Genomic DNA, 19,134 nt, shown 5'->3' on the forward strand with positions numbered 1-19,134 from the left:
TAGTATAACTTTAAAAAAAAAGACTTAACTTCAGCAAAATAGTCATATTTAGTACTTGCATCAGCAGGATCAAGCACTAAGATAATACCCATGAAACAGAACTTAAAAGGATATAATTACTTCTGCACCGCGGCTATTCTAAGTATTTACTAAACACCTAAAGGATTTTATGAGGAGTATGCCTGTATTTCATTACCTTTATAAGATGAATCTTGAAGCAAATCTAAAAGATATTATCTATTGACATGCTGATAAGATGAAAGAGAAACTTAGGCTGCAGTAACATTCATATTTCCTCTGGGTTACGTTAACTTAGGTGCTTTACGCTAATTTTATACCTTTCATTTTGATTTTGAACCTTTCATTTTAATTTTGAAAAACTTTCAAATGTTCAAATTTATTACAGTTAAAACACAACTGCACTAATAAAAACAGATACGGGGCACATTGATACATATCTATTTTGCTAATGTGTCACCCATATTTGATCCAATTTGCATAATCATATTGGCATTAAGCCATTTCCTTTTATGAGGTCCTGTCCTTTGATTTTTAATAAATTCTGATAATGACCTCATTAGGCTGGCTAAAAGGCAAGCGGAAATACTAGCTGCCCAGTTCCGTTTATGGTCTCCATATCCACTCGGGACAACACTAACTGATGCTGAACAAGCCGGGATTTGAAAACCTCTGCAGTTCCAATAAAAGCATCCAAAGTTTCCCTTTCACTATGGTTTCTGCCCGTTCCACCCCCCAAAATAAATGATAATTCACTGTTGTCGCTCTTACAGAAGAAAAGTTTCTGTGCGAAGGAAAGGCTTACAATGGAAAATATCCTGTAGCTTAATAATAGACAAGGATTTCACTATGAGACAGGAGACAAATCTAAGCCCCTAACTTGAGGGACCCCAAAACAAGAAAATTGAATCCCCAGAAATGTTTATGTGTTGGTAAATTATTCATTAGCACACACTTACTTGCATCTGTGATCTCTGTCTGGCACTCTGCAATAATCCAAGCCCCTAGCCATGGGACCCAAATACAAGAAAACTGAATTCACAGAAATGTCTATATCTTAGCAAATTATTCCTTAACATATACTTACTTATCAAAACTTAAAGTTCAGAGAACAACATATTTATATTACAGTTCCTTACGAAGTTTGAACAGAGCTGAGCTCTTCCCAGCAGGGTCTGAGCACAGCATGCTCACCTGGATTTGGGCTGACAAGTGCGCTTTCTCCTTGTCCTTGCGTTCCAGGCACCGCTTCACCTCCTCTACCTCAGACGCCATGGTACTCAGGTTCAGCTGCACTCTGAAATCGGACATCTGCTTCTGCATATCCTGTTTTTCCCGCTCTACTCCTTAAGAGAGAGAATATGAAGGTCAATAGTTGTCCTTAAGTTAAAGGAAGCTATACTTCCAAATGACACTGAGCCCTGTTGCTTTAATAGTCTAGCCAACATGATTCAATAGATGCTGTCATTTTACAATCTTTTCAGATTTTGACAGTCTAGCGTTTCAAGTGCCACAAAGTTTTTGATTGCTACCAATTATACTTAGAGATTATAATTTATCTGACTCCTGGTAGATGTATTTCAGGAAAATCATACACATATTAAATTTTTCTCACATTTTTACATTACCTGAAAAACAAAAACACTGAAGACATGTTCACCCACACCACTCCCTCAGAGAATTCCATAACAAAATGTTCTTGTCAAATAACCAACAAGAGATACTGATGGATTTCTGAGTGTGTGTGATCACCAATTATCTGAAAGGCTATGACCTAAAATCAGATCACTGAATGAAATTAGGTGACCAGGCATTTCAATCCCCAGGGAATACTAGCTGTGTGTTCCACATGCTCTTCAAATACAAGGGCGGACAATGAAGCCACCCGCAGTGTTTGCATTCTAGAAACACAGCCAAGCCACAGCAAAGAAGTTTTTCCTCAAAAATAAAATAACAATTGGAATATAAAATTATCAATTTATAAACATATTTTCTCTAGAAGTTTCCTTTGCAGAAAACTGAAGGAGAGGAAGAAGAAAACACAACCAAACCATGTGTACATCATCCATAAAATATATCCTAAGGTCAGAGATAGTTAAAGTGATCAAGTTTATGCACTCTAACAAAGACATAAAATAGAGAAGCATTTAAACAGCTTTATAAACACTGAACGGCCTGAGCATTTATAGAAATGCTAATAATGTAACAGAATAATTAACTGAAATCTCGGTCAGAAACTAAGAGGAAGGAAACGATTATTCTTAAAGAATAAACACAAAATTTCCCCAAGCAAAGGCTATGGAGTTCAAATATTAATTTAGGGATGTGGAAAAGCATAAAGTATGTGGGTACAACATTGAATTCAACGTCAAGTAAGTATATACACACAGTAGTTCTAGATAGCCAATACACAGAGCATGCGGGTAGAAAGAGAGAGAACAGGGAGTCTGTGTTGGGAGGGAACTCTAAATGTATCCTACAGAGTGCATATTCCATACAGGGTTAGAAAACAGATATTTCAGCTCTAAGATCTATGTGGCAACTATTAATTCTGTCACTGTATTGTGAAAGAAGACCTTGCAATGTGTAAATTAAAAGAAATAGCTGTCTTTCAATAAAGCTTTTTTTCAAAAACAGGTAGAAGTCTTAATTTGGTCTATGGGTCCTACTTACCAACTCACACTAGATCTCCCAATTAAAGATATATTTAGTTGTTCACACATAAAGCTATCCAGTTTATAAATATGTATTTAGTAATTTAATAAACATTAGTATTTATAAATATATTTTTATATGCATGTTTACAATGTATGTCTCAATGGCAAATACAAATACAAATGCCTCACAATATATGCATAAACTTTTACATATATTATATACACTATATTTGTATGTAATATATATTTTATAAATATATGTGGATATTTATATACAATATACATAAGCGCCAGTATTATCATCATGCAGGTTACTGTCAATTGCGAGTGCTGGTTCTAATCCCAGTTGCTCCATTTCCAAACTAACTCCATGATAACATTCCTGGGAAAGCAGCAGAAGACGGATCAAGTGCTTGGGTGGCTTACACCTATGTGTGAAGCCTAGAGGAAGTTACTGGCTCCTGGCTTTGGGTTGGTTGAGCACTGGCCATTGTGGATACTTGGGGAGTGAAGCAGCGGATGAATATCGCTCTCTATATTTCACTTTATGTCTCTAACTCTGTTTTTCCAATAAATAAATCTCAAAAAATAGCAAAATATATATAAATATTACATGATCTATAGAAGCACAAATGTGCACGTATACATATGTTCACTTAATATATATTTGGCACAACGAAACGAAATATTTTGGTATGTTTTATAATATACACACAGATGAAATACTAGTATAAATATATTTTACATCTATATAAACATATATCATATATAATGAAACTTTTTCAATATAAAGATTAAAATGGAAATAAAATTGCAAGGCCTAGCGCGGTAGCCTAGCAGCAAAAGTCCTCTCCTTGAATACGCCGGGATCCCATATGGGTGCCAATTCTAATCCTGGCCGTCTTGTTTCCCATCCAGCTCCCTCCTTGTGGCCTGGGAAAGCAGTCGAGGATGGCCAAAGCCTTGGGACCCTGCACCCACATAGGAGACCCAGAAGAAGCTCCTGGCTTCGGATAGGTTCAGCTCCGGCCATTGCAGTCACTTGGGGAGCGAATCATAGGAAGGAAAATCTTCCCCTCTCCCTCCCTCCTCCTCTCTCTATATATCTGACTTTGCAATAAAAATATGTATCTTTCAAAATAAAATAAAATAAAATTGCAAATGCTCTCTTCCCACATCCAAAGGATTGTCTCCTACCTCAGAATGCTTGAGTCAGTACGGCAACTGAAAGCTCAAGGTTGGAGTAGGAAAGACTGGTGTCTGTCCACAGTCTGAACAGACTTCCAAAGTTCATGTTGAAACTATTCTTACACACAAAACAACAAGGCTTCAGTGTTCATGAAACTGATATTTCAGGATATGACAGCATCTATCAGCCAACATACAAGTAGTGTTTACTATGAGGTAGGCACTGGGCTTGGTGCTTCCCACATTATATTATTCTCTCCCCAAAACAACACAGCGGTGATTATTCCTATTGTCCGTATTAATTCTCATTTCTTCTTTTGTTTTTAAAGGCAGATATACAGAGGAGGAAAGACAGAGAGGATGATCTTCTGTCCGATTGTTCACTCCCCAAGTGGCCACAATGGCTGAGACTGAGCCCATCCAAAGCCAGGAGCCAGGAGCTCTTCCTGGTCTACCACGTGGGTGCAGGGTCCCAAGGATTTGGGCCATCCTCGACTGCTTTCCCAGGCCACAAGCAGGGAGCTGGATGGGAAAGCAGGGCCGCCGGGATTAGAACCAGTGCCCATATGGGATCCTGGTGCGTTCAAGGCAAGGACCATAACAACTACGCTATCACGCCAGGCCCTGTCCATATTTGTTAGAGGCAAAAATGAACACACAAACATTATGTAACTGGTTTCAGGTCACACAAATAAGAGGTATTAAAGCTAAGGTTTGATTATAGGTAATCTGTGTTAAAACTGTGCATCTAATCATTTCTAACTCTCTGTAGAGTATCACAGGAAACAAGTTTTGTAGTGAAGGATTTTAATCAGGAGTAATACAATCAGTCTGTATGTTAGAAGCGCAGGATACAAAGCAGAGGAGGAAAAACATGGCAAGACAAAGGATAACATGGGTGAAACGAGGCATGTCTACATTGGGACAGTAAGGTAAGAAACGAAAAACAAGAGATAGTTACAGGATGGCACAAGTAGACAGCACGGAAGGGCTAAGGAGATGGAGAGGAAAAATAACGACTGAGAAGTTTCACAAATTTTAGCCCAGAATATATAGACAGAGGAAGATTTTGTCAATTGATATTGGAAAAGAAAAACATTTTGAAGAGGGGATGAACTGTGCTGAGTATTTTGTGAGGCACTCAATGAGCAGTTGCAGCAAAAGGCCGAACACGGGCACAGTAAAACATCGTCACTGGCAGGTGATCATGACAGCACACAATCCAAAAACCAAACACTCAGGAGAAACGCTAAGCAAGAAATCTGTGAACAGGAACTTGGTAAAATCAACATTTTAAACTGTCAACAAAGAAAAGAGGTTCCAACAAAAGGAATGAAAACAACTACGGCAGAAAAAGCAGAAAGGGACAGACATGGAAGTCAAGGAGCAAAATGAACAGGGGACACAGAGCAAGGGAAAAGAAGCTGCTTTGAATCTGACCAGGAGACTACCACTACAGCAAAGAACTCCCTTTATAGTTATCAAATACACAATTGTCTTTAATTAATGAAAGTATCAGCTAAACCTGAAAAATCCTAGAACAGATAAAAGAGGGCAAAAAAGAGTTCATTATTATATTAATCACAGAGCTTTCCAAGAGCCTTATTAGTTTATCAATTAAGAAAGGCTAGATTTTTCTAGTCCTGAGAAACTTACGTATCCAAAGTAACTGTATTTTATGAAGTATCAATACATATAACAAATGTGCTAACACTATCCAACAAAATGATAATTCCAATGTGTAGCCCTATGGAAATTTGATGAACAATCTAAGAGCTCAAAGTTTTCTGTATAAATAACTGATATTTGCTGTCAAAGGGATATTTAAACTATAATAGTTAATTAAAATTAATCAAATGCTGTATTACACAAGTGTTGCAGCACAGCACACTAAGTCACTCTTGGAACTGCCACATCCCAGATCAGATTGTCAATTGAAGCCCTGTCCATTACACGTTTCCAGCCAAGTTTCTTGAGGTGGCAAGTATCGGATTCAGTGCTCAGGTTCATGCCACCCACGTGAGAGAACTGCATAGTGTTCATTGTAGGTGGCTTTAGTTTGACCCAAACCCAGCCACTGCTACTTTGCTACTTTGGCCAGTTGAGGAGTGAACCAACAGAAGGGAAGTAACACTTTCTCTTCTCTTCCCTTCCCCCCAGTGTAACTATTCCTTTCAAATAAACAATTTAAAAGCAAACAAACAAACAAAAAAGGAATCCTGGGACTAGCACCATGGCATAGATTAAACTTCTGCCTGTAGCAAGCGCATCCTATATGGGCACTGATTCAACTTCCGGCTGTTCCATTTCTGATTAGCTCCCTGTCAATGTGATTGGGAAACCTCCAGGTTCCTATGGCCATTTGGGGAGTGGGCCAGCAGATGAACGACCTCCCACTGTATCTCTGCTTCTTTTTCTGCAACTATTTTCCAAATAAAACATAAATAACTCTTTTTAAAAAAACAGGATCTTAATTCAATTGCTCACATATTGAAAACTAGGACAAAACAAAATGAAAAAAAGGAACTATGCTTACAATTTAAATATGAGGACAAGTTTCTACAAGTATATTCACACTGAAGGCACAGTAAACTGAAAAAATCTCCAGCACTGCTTTGCAGGCTCTGAAAGCCCCAAGAGACGAGCAAGTCTAATAACTGAAATGACTTTAAAAATCAGACAGACATGGCATTAAGCCTGGATGCTAAATTCAAATCAACATCCGGGAACACTCAGTAGTAAATCAACAAACAAGATGACATAAACATAAAATAAGGAGCACGACTCAGAGAATGGGAAAAGCACATACTTATGAATCAGAATTATACCTCTCCTAAACTTCCAGTCATCTCCTTGCTCGTCCTAATGGCTTGACTGCCTGGCAACCTGAGACGCTGGATGCTGCAAGCCTTTCCGGTCGCCTTCTGCCTTCGTTAACTGTGTGCGCAGCTCCTGGACCTAGGGACAATTAGTCAAAAAAAAAAAAAAATCAAACTTTTATCAGTTATCAAAGAAATAGAACTGGAAAAAAAATAGTTCAGTTTAAAAATTGTTACCAATACTTGCCTGGGGATGAATTTTACTTCTAGTGGGTTACTATAAATACAAGTTGAAGCTAAATTAATCTCCTTGCTATATACCAAGCACAGGAAAACAGTCTCCTGGACCAATTCTTCATTGTTTCAGTTGTCAAAAAATGTCTTGTCCCCTGTGACAAATCATTAGACTACATTTTTTGAAATTCTTTATTTTGACTCAAGTCACTCTACTTCTACTAATCTAAACCACTCCAATTAAGTACTATGTTTTTTTGTCTACTTTCTCTATTTTCTTTCATGGAAATCCGAACCACTGGTTGTTAAACTCACGTAAAATGATCATGATTTAGCTCAACTCTATACCAAAATAGTGCTCAAAACAAACAAGAAGTAATGCTTTTGCATAAACCATCAACTCCTGAAGTCAGGAACTATTTTCTTTCTCTTGATGCTTGTAAAGACTAGCAAATTGCCTCCTAACACAAAGTACTGCTTCTTTGCTAACCATCTCACAATTAGTAGTGCAGAATCATCAGCTAAAGCCACAATGACAATCTGAACAAAGAAATTTCTTCTTGCATCAAAAATTGAAATTAGAGATTACAAATCAGAGCTCCAAAAAATAACCAGAATGGAAACAAATACAAACTTTCACTAAAAGGAAGTCTGAACGTTGCCAGCATTACTGCCACATGATCGCTGGCTACAGGACAAAGTCAGGAGCATTTTTAAAAGTTTAATGAAACACACGCTGCTCTCTAGGCTCAGCACCAACTGTAAAAATGGAATACTGCTATGAAGCCTGACAGCTGTGTCTACCTGGCATATTAGGAAGGTAAATTCTGTAATACCTCAAAACACAGCAAGGTGCAATCAATGGCTTTTATCAAATACAGTTAGTGAAGCACTTAGAAATTCATCTGCTCCATCCCAAAAACACACACACACACACACACACTGACACTGACCTTTAAATACCAAAAGCACTCAACTCTCATTATAGGCTGAAGGACAAAAACCGGTATGCTTCAAATTTAAGCCTTATCTGCTTAAAAAGGGCCAGGTTTTATCACGAAATTTTGAATGAAAGATAAAAACATACTCGGAATAAGTCGTAGATGCAAAGGCCTGTTTGATGCATTGCACTTCCTCCTGTCTCCTCCAGTGCCTCTTCGAATAAAATGAAGCTGCTGGGAAAATGTTATCGTATGCAACCAGTCTTACTTTCACAGCGCTCATGCTAACAGAGATAGGTGTTAGGTCAGAGCCGCAATCAGCGAGACGCACTGGCACAGTGGGAACTTCCGCTGGTGTTTCGTGCTTTCTCAGGATCTTCCTGAAAGGATTTCAGTTATGCTTACGTATGCTAACATACAATCCTAAGAAAAGACTTGCCTAGACCTACTTTCTCTTTTCCTTTCACAGAAGCATTTACTAGCAGAGCCTCAGCCTTCGCTGGAGGCAGAAGCACATTCTCGCAGCTTGCACAGGCTTACCTGTTGCAGCAGAGTCTCCCTGCTGCCTTCTGACTGAGTCAGCTCCAAGTCCTGTTCAAGCTGGAATTGCAACAAAGGATAAAGAAGTACGTCAGGTGGGGCAGAAAAAAGACAAAATTATTATGGACACAGTCGAGGAGGAGAAAAAGAAAAGTTTTCAGAAAATGCTGACAGCGAGTATGAAAGAATAAATGGATAAACGGAGAAGGGGAGCACTTCAAGGCGTTATGGAACACAGAACTTTAATGGCAAGGATTTTTTTGGTTTTTTTGGGGGGTACATAAAGTTAACAATTTGATAGTAATGATATTACATGAATACTCAGTGACCAACATGAAGGTCATCTAGGGAGAGCCCTAATGTAGCAAAAAATGATTTTTTATGAATTTTTGAAGTTTCAAATATCAAAACTTTAATCACAAAAACGTTAATAACTGTATCAACATGTTATATATTGAGTCCATAATATAAAGTGAGCCAGATCAAGCCCTCAAGTGCTCAGATCTAGTCAATTACACTCGAATGTGATCCTGCTTGAGTATTTTTTGCCCATAGGCCTGCATTCTCTCACATCTAAATAAAGAATTTTATCTATGCCTCAAATCCCTTCCATTCTAAGTCATATTAATCTCAATTATAAAGGAATTTGTTCTTTAAAATTATAATGTATAGTGTCAAATGAACTAAATTAGAATTAAAACAGTATATTTCATCTAACTGGTAATTTGTCATATTCAAATATTCATAATTCTAAAATTTGTAATTCAAATATTCTTAATTCATAATTCTAAAATTTTTAAATGTCCAAATTCCTAGTAAGATGTTTAAGTTTTCGCAAAACAATACTTCATTGGACAAACAGTCATGGATGATGTGGACAGCTGGCTGACTACAAAGTGCGACTATGTGTAGTTTATTTCAAGTTGACAAATGTAATGAGGCCTAAGTTAAAAATTTACAGCTTACCTATGCTACTTATTTTCACTTTATAGCAATTTTTGTAAAATAAAAATGTATATATCCTATTTAAAATGCTTATATTTATAGCTATCCCGGTTACCATTTCACAGAAATAAATTGCTACATAGCAGTTTTTTAAATTGCGTGCATGTGTTAGGTGTGCCCGTCGAGGAGCATGACAAAGCTCTGTGGGAACGGAATCGTTCTGAAGCTGGTTGGGAATCTATATCCACCCCGCCCCCCAAAAATTCAAAACCAAAAAGACAAAGCAACATATGAAGGAGTGCACACAGACGCCTGGAATCAGCATAAACTCCGTGCATTGCCCCAGGATGAGCACTCTGATCATGTATAGCGATTGCGTGCATTGCTACCGCAGAGGGGAGGCAGGGCACGTGGACACCTCCCGGGATGCTTTGCGGACAACATCCAACTGATCTGTGACTACTTAAAAACACGTTTTTAAGTTAGTGTCACAATTATTTTTAAAATTACATATGAAGTTTTCCAGATAAATGGCCCATTACAGAGAATCCACACAAAATATTGTCCAATCTGTTGTCCCATTTTTGTAAAGAAATAACGGGGGACAAAAATCATATTTTGGTCAAAATGATTTTAAAATCAGTAAGGCCCCAAAGTATTCATAAATGCTGTGTAATATTTAGCAGTTGAAATTTGCAAAGAGTAAATGTGATAAGCTGAATAGCTTGTTACCATAAAGGTAGGATGGAAACACTACTTCATTTCACAGAGGATGGTAAAAGAAACCAAAGGAGGTCATGTGGGTAGGAAAAAAAAAAAAAGCACTATGTAGGTAAAAGCTGGGGCAAATTTTTATTCCAACATACATTACTTGGGATTATCCCTAAATCAATTCATTTGTAAATTGCGACGAATTGTGTGGTCTCTGAATTCTTTCCCAGCTATGATGTACTAAGCCCAGTGCAGAAAAATGACACTTCAAAAGTCTTCAACACTTGATGAGAACAGACAATGCTTTTATAACAAGATTGCCTTTCTTCTATAATGAAAATTAATATATCCAATAAACCTAGCAACAGATCTTTCTGGAGCGTGCAACAAAGTCAAGTTGTTGAAATGTTCACCGCAAAGAAAGCTGAAGTTTGTCTTTTGAAAAATCCAAGTGGCCACAGGTGACAAGGCACCAAGGAACCTGTGTTAGCACGCATGTTTCCAACAGCAAGCAGGTATCACCGCCATCCTGGCGAGTGCCTCCAAATCAAAACCCAAAGATCTGCCTTGTTGGACAAGTCTCACAGTTTTCAAGCCACTCAACAAATATCACTTGCCCCACACTGTCCTTTGGCAGAAAACTTTCAAAATCTTACTTGATTCTTCTCATTTTCAGTTTGTCTTAGCTTATTTTTGATTATGTCTTCATTCTTATCTGCTTTAACGTCTTGCTTCTTCAGTGCCTAAGATAGGTAGAAAAAAATAACACATTATCCAAAAATATATATTAATCTGAAAAGTACCACTAGAATTTATTAATAAAATTACACAAAATCAGTGAGTAAGTTACAATTTGCTGATTCACTCTAGCCCTGAGAACATGTCAGTGAGGGCAACTACGAGGAGCTTTCTGAGTCTAACAAATCGTCTTCCACATGTTTGGAATCTTGTTACACACTTGGTGAGCTCAAAGGCTAACAACCCTCTAGGGGGAAAAAAAGTCTGCTTCCAGCTAAATAATTGTGTCACGTGACCTGTTCAGACGACTTACCAAAAAACTAGCCCGTTCGCTTCACCCATTCTAAAAAATACTGTTTGCAAGACAGGAATGTACTTCCTGCACCATTATTCCATATAAGACATTTTATCACCAAGTATATCGGTTCATCAAAAAATATGGCACATACAAGCAAAGCAAAGCATTCTTTTCTACAAACTCCTCTGTTTAATAAGGGAAAATAAAATAGTTTAAGGAAACAAAAATTTCAAAACCTAACCACAAAAGTGTTTGTTTGGGTTTGTATCTATGTTAAAATTATACTCAGGGGAGGAAAATTATACTTGGAGCAATATTTCATAACATCTAAAAGGCATCGCATGTGTTTAAATTGTTTGATGATTTTAGCAATTAGATTTGCCAAAATGCAACTGAAAAGGCCAAACAAATGCAGGAAAGACAAACTGCTGCAAGTTTTTTTTTTTTCAACAAGATCAATAGGAACATAATTTTTAGACAAATAATAAAATACATTTAAAAACCTACTCTGATGCCAGGATATTCAATCATAATCAAGTCATTAGCTTACGTATTCCACAAAAATCTCTTGAATCTGTTTACTTTGTGTCAGGCATGACGTGAGAGACGACTAAGGAGATGACATGCATACAGCCAGCCTCTGGCATGGCTTCCAGGCTCACCAGGAAAAACAATTGAGTAAGAAGACCAGGAATAATCATCAAAATAGAAAAAAAAAAATCTACAATGTTTACTCTGTCCAGGCATTCTTTCATATACTAACTACATCCATCTGACCCTCATGGTAACTCTAGGAGTTACTCCTGCAGGGAATACTGGAGGGATGCGAGAGCTGGGTAACTTGTCCAGGTGAGTCAGTTAGTGACAGAGACAGCATATAAATTCACACTGCCTGCCTCTGAAGCACTAGGGAGCACAGGTTCTCCATGTTGAACCAATGTAACGATACGAGCAATGGGAAAGACTAAACAGTTTGATGCTTGTAAAGTTTAAAGGGCAATACCCGAAAAGTAACAAATGTACAGTAACAGACAGCTACTATTTGGACTACTACTGACACTGATAAAAGTAGTAAAAATCATAATGCCATTCAGATAACTGTCAATGACTTCAGTGTTTGATACATTTAACTCTTTGCAGAATCTAATTTGGCAGGTCAGTATGTCTATAAAATACTTTGAGCAAAATGATTCTAGAAACCTGAAAATCACTGCTCACATGATATCTTCCAGGCTGTCTGGATCCCCTGCCAGTCAATGACCCCAGTGTGTGCAAGTGTTTTCGAGGAAGCGGGAAGGGAGATAGGAGGAGGGGGAAAAAAGGCTTATTCACAGAACGGTGCTTATTCTACCAATAAGTAGAATATTGACGTTTTTATTCATCCCCAAATAATCTGCTCTGCTCATAGCAGACACATTTCTGAGGAACCTGGAATTGACATGACGCAGGTAGGTGGAATACGCTCAGCCGAGCTCCAGTGTGCTCGCTTCATTCTCCTGCACCACTCCACCAACCCGAAATTCTCCCTCGTTCTGTTCCCCAAAATACTGGCTGTGGGGTGGGTATATTTTGTAGCTTCTGGGGGTATTTCCACAAACCTATAAATTTCCCTTGGGTTCTGCAGAGCAGTTTTCCTCTGTGACAGTCTTCAATGTTCAATACCTCAACTCCTAACCAACCAGACTAACACTTCATCTTCCCCCACCTCTGTAAAGAACTCATCAGCTATGAGGATCCACCCCTTTAAAAGGCACTCACAGGGAGAGTGCTTAAAGATGGCCGACTGCAGAGAGCTGATGTAGGGTGGAGTAGGGAAGGAGGGGAGCCGATCCAGCAGAGAAACAGGCCAGGAGGCGCGAAATTGTAGGGAGAAGAGCGAGAAGGTCACTGGAGATCACTAAAGCAAGAAGATCTACACAGCGTGAAGGAACAGCCGCAAAAAGTAGGAAAGAAAATACAGCACGCTGCGAGAAACCTGGTGAGTCACGATCCCAGGCAGAGGGAGGCAGAGGCTCAACAGCCCCAGGGAAAACAGAAGCAGCTGGAAGGATAGGGGCCCACACCGACAGGGGCACCAGCCCCCTGGAAGGCAGGAGCCCCCAGAGAAGTGGCTACTGGACTGATCATTGGGGGCATCATCCCTGCAGAAGTGGAGGACAAGCAGGGGAGATTTCCCAGAGGCTTGCCTACCTGCTGCTCAGCAGCTCTGGGAGAGTGCAGAGGGAACAGGAGCGGCGCTGTGGGACTGGGGCTCAGAGAACCCCTTATCGGCTCCGAGCTGTGGACTGGCTGTGGGAGAGTCCGTGGATCCTGTTGCTGGACTCGCCCTGAGCCCCAGAGGCTGGGCAACGCTCGACAGGGCCTCACATCCTGGGCAGAGGAGCAGACTAGTGGGGGCACGTCTGTGTGCCCCTCAAGGGCTCAGTGCCTCTCAGAGATCCGCTTCCACCCTTGAGAGAGTGCAGCTGAGGAAGTGGCTTCTTTAGGGCAGAGTCCCCAGCTGGGCTCAGCTAGAGAGGCCAGACCAGAGTGGGCTCAGCTGAATTGGCCAGACAGGTTTTCCCAGCAGGAGCCCGCTTGGAAAGACCTGCCTGCGGTGTTGCAGCCCTCAGTGGAGCAGTGCTTCCAAGTTGGCACTGGGGCCGCGGAGATTTCCAGCCCAGCCCAGCCCGGGGTTGGGGATTTCAGGCTTCTGCTGTGCTAACCTCAAGCCCTGAAGGAGAGTCTCGGCTCAGCACTGAGGCAGAGACCCCCGCTGTATTAGCCTTGTGACCCAAAGCCCAGGCGCAGCTTGGCAGAGTGAATCTGTAGGGCACCGCCTTTGAGAGGGAGCCACAGGGGAAGGGGCCTGGCACTAGGGCTGGCCCTCAAGGCCTCCTGACCCAGCTCGGGGCTGTGATCTACAGACCCTGAAAGTAGCTTGTGACTCAGGCAGTAAGCCCTGCTGGGCTCACCCGGAGACCCCAAACCAGAGCCGGCTCAGCTGAATCAACGCTAAAATCACAAAACAACAAGAAGCAAAAACACAATGAGAAGTATCAGAAAAAGCAATGACCCAGAGGAAAGATCAAGCACTCCCTCCCAATACAACCAAAAACTAATCCCAATATCTGAGTTGCAAGATGAAGACATAGGGGAAATACCAGATAAGAACTTTAAGAAAGTAGTGATGAAATTCATCAGAGAGAGTGAAAAGCGCTGGGAAGAGTCTAAGGTATTCGAAAACCATATCACTGCAGAAATAAATCAAGTCAAAAAGGGAATCCTCGATATAGAGCACAAAATTGAAAGCCTAACCAACAGAATGAACACAGCAGAGGACAGAATATCAGAATTGGAAGACAATCAGAATGAAAGGCAGCAGCTCATCAAACAGTTGGAGACAAATCTAGAGAAAGGCAATAGGTCCATACAGGAAATGAAAGACAACCTCAAAAAATCAAATATTAGAATAATAGGCCTTCCTGAAGGAGTGGAAAAGGAGACAGGCTTGCAATGGGTGCTCAATGAGATAATACAGGAGAACTTCCAGAACACTGGAAATATAAATCCAGCACAAATCCAGGAAGGACAAAGAACCCCCAGTAGATATGACCCAAACAAATCGTCACCCAGACATGTGGTCCTCAAGATACCTTCAAGTGAATACAAGGAAACCATTTTAAGACAAGTAAGAAAAAAGGATAAGATTACTTTCAGGGGAAGGAAAATCAGGATCACAGCCGACCTATCAGAAGAAACGCTCCAAGCAAGGAGAGAATGGGGTAAAACCTATCAAATCCTGAAACAAAACAACTGTCAACCAAGAATAATGTACCCAGCAAAGCTCTCATTTGTATTTGAGAATGAAATCAAATACTTCAACAGTAAACAGAAACTCGAAGAATACATCAACACAAAACCAGCTCTGGAAAATCTCCTCAGGAAGGTGCTAAACCCAGAAAGAAAAACTACAAACCAAAATCAAAGATGGCAAATGGGAAGACCTCCCCACTGAAATCCATACAAGAAAAGTCAACCAATCAGAAACTCTAATAGTCGCAAATACACGCTTGCACACTTACACTCATGGCAGCCCAAAATCAATTTCTCTCAATATTATCTCTAAACACAAATGGCTTAAACTCACCAATCAAAAGGCATAGATTAACGGAATGGATCATCAAACAGCACCCAACTATATGTTGCCTACAAGAGACACATCTAACCAGAAAAGCCTCTAAGAAATTTAAACTGAAGGGATGGAAAAAGACATTTCATGCCAATGGACGAGAAAAAAAGGCTGGCGTAGCTGTTCTAATCTCAGATGACCTAGACTTCAAGCTGACAGACATCAAAAAGGACAGAGAAGGACATTATATATTGGTGAAGGGACTGATCCATCAAGAAGTAATTACAATCGTGAACATATATGCACCTAATTCCAATGCGCCTAGCTTCGTGAAGCAACTACTTACAGACTTAAGGGGAGACATAGATGTACACACAATAATAGTGGGCGATCTTAACACTCTGCTAACAACTATAGACAGATCAAGAAAGCAAAAACTCAACAAAGAAACAACAGAGCTCATACAAACATTAGAACAACTGGACTTGGTAGACGTTTATAGAATTTTTTATCCTAAGACGACAAATTATACATATTTTTTAAGCAGTGCATGGCACCTTCTCCAGGATCGACCACATGTTAGGACACAAAGAAAATCTAAGTAACTTGAAAAAGATAGGAATCATACCATGTACCCTCTCAGACCACCACGGAATGAAACTGGAAATCAGCAATTCAAAATGCCCAAGGAAATACAAAAACTCTTGGAGGTTGAACAATATGCTATTAAACCAACAATGGGTCAGGGAAGAAATTAAAGATGAGATCAAAAAATTTATGGAAACCAATGAAAACTCTGACACAACATTCCAAAACTTGTGGGACACGGCCAAAGCAGTGCTACGGGGTAAACTCATTGCAATTGGAGCTCATGTCAAGGCCCAAGAGAGGCGCCAAATACAGGAACTAACCACACACCTCCAGGAATTGGAAAAGCAGAAGCAGATGAGCCCCACACACAACAGGAAACAAGAAATCATCAAAACAAGGGAGGAAATCAACAAGATAGAAATAAAAAAAACCATACACAAAATCAATGAATCAAAAAGCTGGTTTTTAGAAAAGATAAACAAAAGAGACACCCCGCTGGCCCATCTGACAAAGAACAAACAAGAGAAAGCAAGAATTAACAGCATCAAAGATGAAAAAGGCAACATAACAACAGACACCGCATCCATTAAGAACATAATCAGAAACTACTACAAAGCACTGTACTCCAACAAATCAGAAGACCACCAGGAAATGGAAAAGTTCTTAGACTTATACAACCTGCCAAAACTTAGCTCAGAGGCAACAATCAACCTGAACAAACCCATAACTGAAGCAGAGATTGAATCAGTGATTAAAGACCTCCCAACAAAGAAAAGCCCAGGCCCAGACGGCTTCACTACAGAATTCTACAAAACATTCCGAACAGAACTAACCCCAATCCTCTACAAACTCTTCAAAACAATAGAAAATGAAGCAACCCTTCCAAACTCATTCTATGAAGCCAACATTACCTTAATCCCAAAACCGGGCAGAGATCCTACAGAGAAAGAAAACTACAGACCTATCTCTCTGATGAACATTGATGCTAAGATACTCAACAAAATCCTAGCCAATAGAATTCAAAACATCATCCGACAGATCATTCATCCAGATCAAGTAGGATTCATCCCTGGAATGCAGGGGTGGTTCAACATTCGGAAATCCATAAATGTGATACACCACATCCAAAAACTGAAAAACAAGAATCACATGATAGTATCAATAGACGCAGAAAAAGCTTTCGACAAAATCCAGCACAACTTCCTGCTAAAGACCCTAACCAAGGTAGGCATAGATGGAAAAATCCACAACATAATCAAAGCAATATATGAAAAACCCAATGCCAGCATCATACTGAATGGAGAAAAACTGGAACCCTTCCCACTGAGATCTGGAACAAGACAGGGATGTCCACTTTCTCCACTGCTATTCAACATAGTTCTAGAGGTACTTGCTGAGGCCATAAGACAAGAGAAAGAAATCAAAGGAATCCAAATGGGAAACGAAGAAGTCAAGCTTTCACTATATGCAGATGACATGATTCTTTATATGGAACAGCCAAGAGGCTCAATGCAGAGACTACTAGAACTTATACGAGAGTTTGGTAGAGTGGCAGGGTACAAAATTAATGAACAAAAATCAACAGCCATAGTGTATGAGAACAGCCCCAAGATGGAAAAAGATCTAACCAGCAAGATACCATTCAAAGTAACAAAGGGAAGCATGAAGTATCTGGGAATTAACCTAACCAAAAATGTAGGAGACCTATTTGAAGAAAACTACAAACTACTTAAAAAAGAAATTGAACAAGATCTAGAAAGATGGAGTAACATCCCATGCTCCTGGATAGGTAAAATCAATATCATTAAAATGTCTATATTGCCAAAAGCAATATATACATTCAACGCAATCCCAATCAAATTGCCCAAAACATTCTTCACAGATCTGGAAACAATGATTCAAAGGTTCATCTGGAAACACAAAAAACCACGAATAGCTAGAACCATTCTGAAGAACAGGCACTTAACAGGGGGAATCACAGTCCCAGACCTCTGGACATACTATAGGGCAGTGGTTATCAAAACAGCGTGGTACTGGCAAAAAAAATAGAGAAGAAGATCAATGGAGCAGAATAGAAACACCAGATGGGAACCCACACAAATACAGCCAAATAATCTTTGACAAAAAGACAAACGATAACCCAGGCAAATGGGAAGGTCTGTTCAATAAATGCTGTTGGAACAACTGGTTGATAGCCTGCAGAAACAAAAAGATAGACCCACATCTCTCACCATATACTAAGATCAAATCCAAATGGAAAAAGATTTAAACCTACATCCAGAAACCTTCAAACTTTTGGAAGAAAATGTTGGAAACACACTGCAACACCAAAATAAATAAAACACCAAAATAAACAATTGGGACCTCATCAAACTAAGGAGCTTCTGTACAGCTAGAGAAACAATCAACAAAGTAAAAAGGCAACCCACAGAATGGGAGAAGATCTTCGCACACGACATAGGTGATAGAGGGCTAATCTCCAGAATATACAAAGAGCTACAAACCAACCAAAATGTCAAAACAAACAAGCCACTCAAGAAATGGGCACAGGAAATGGGCAAACACTTCACAAAGGAACAAACCCAAATGGCAAATAAACATATGAAAAAATGCTCAAGTTCCCTGGCAATAAGGGAAATCCAAATTAAAACATCAATGAGGTACCACCTAACGCCAGTAAGACTGGCCCACATGAATAAAAGCACCAACAACACTTGTTGGCGAGGTTGCGGGGAAAAGGGAACCCTACTCCACTGCTGGTGGGGCTGCAGGCTGGTACAGCCTCTATGGAAATCAGTATGGAGAACATTCAAACAACTCAAATTCAACATACCATATGATCCAGCAATAGCACTCCTAGGAATATATCCAGAACACTTGTTCTATGAGAAACCAACATGCACTCCTATGTTCATAGCAGCACAATCAGTAATTGCAAAAACATGGAAGCAGCCAAAATGCCCATCAACAGAGGATTGGATAAAAAAGCTATGGTTCATCTACTCCATGGAATACTACTCAGCTATTAAAAAAAAACAAAATGCAGTTCTTTGTGGCCAAATGGGCCAAACTGGAAACCATAATGCTAAGGGAAATGAGCCAATCCCAAAAGGTTAAATACCACATGTTTGCCTTAATTTAAGAGGACACGATGTTATGTATAACAAGTTATGTTATGAATGTTATATGTTGTGTATAAACTAAAATGGAAATGTCAATGAGGTGGTCACAGAAGGTGGTTAAGAACTTGCATTTACTTTTACCATATTGGTTACTCATTACTATGTCAATTAATTCCATAATGATGTAAATTTTTGGTGATGGTATGTTGGAGCTTTCAATT

At 39.6% G+C, this 19,134-nt stretch overlaps 1 protein-coding gene across 1 annotated transcript in view; it reads right to left on the reverse strand.

The window, feature by feature from the left end:
- Window positions 1-19,134, reverse strand: part of LOC131479461 (centrosomal protein of 128 kDa-like) — a 105,064-nt gene that overhangs the window by 28,866 nt on the left and 57,064 nt on the right. The window contains 4 exon segments of the mRNA XM_058659962.1: window positions 1,213-1,364; window positions 6,692-6,821; window positions 8,398-8,457; window positions 10,710-10,796. Of these exon segments, the coding sequence (XP_058515945.1) occupies window positions 1,213-1,364; window positions 6,692-6,821; window positions 8,398-8,457; window positions 10,710-10,796 (429 nt within the window).

This window comes from Ochotona princeps, unplaced genomic scaffold (assembly GCF_030435755.1).
Source record: "Ochotona princeps isolate mOchPri1 unplaced genomic scaffold, mOchPri1.hap1 HAP1_SCAFFOLD_161, whole genome shotgun sequence".
In the NCBI taxonomy this organism is placed as follows: domain Eukaryota; kingdom Metazoa; phylum Chordata; class Mammalia; order Lagomorpha; family Ochotonidae; genus Ochotona; species Ochotona princeps.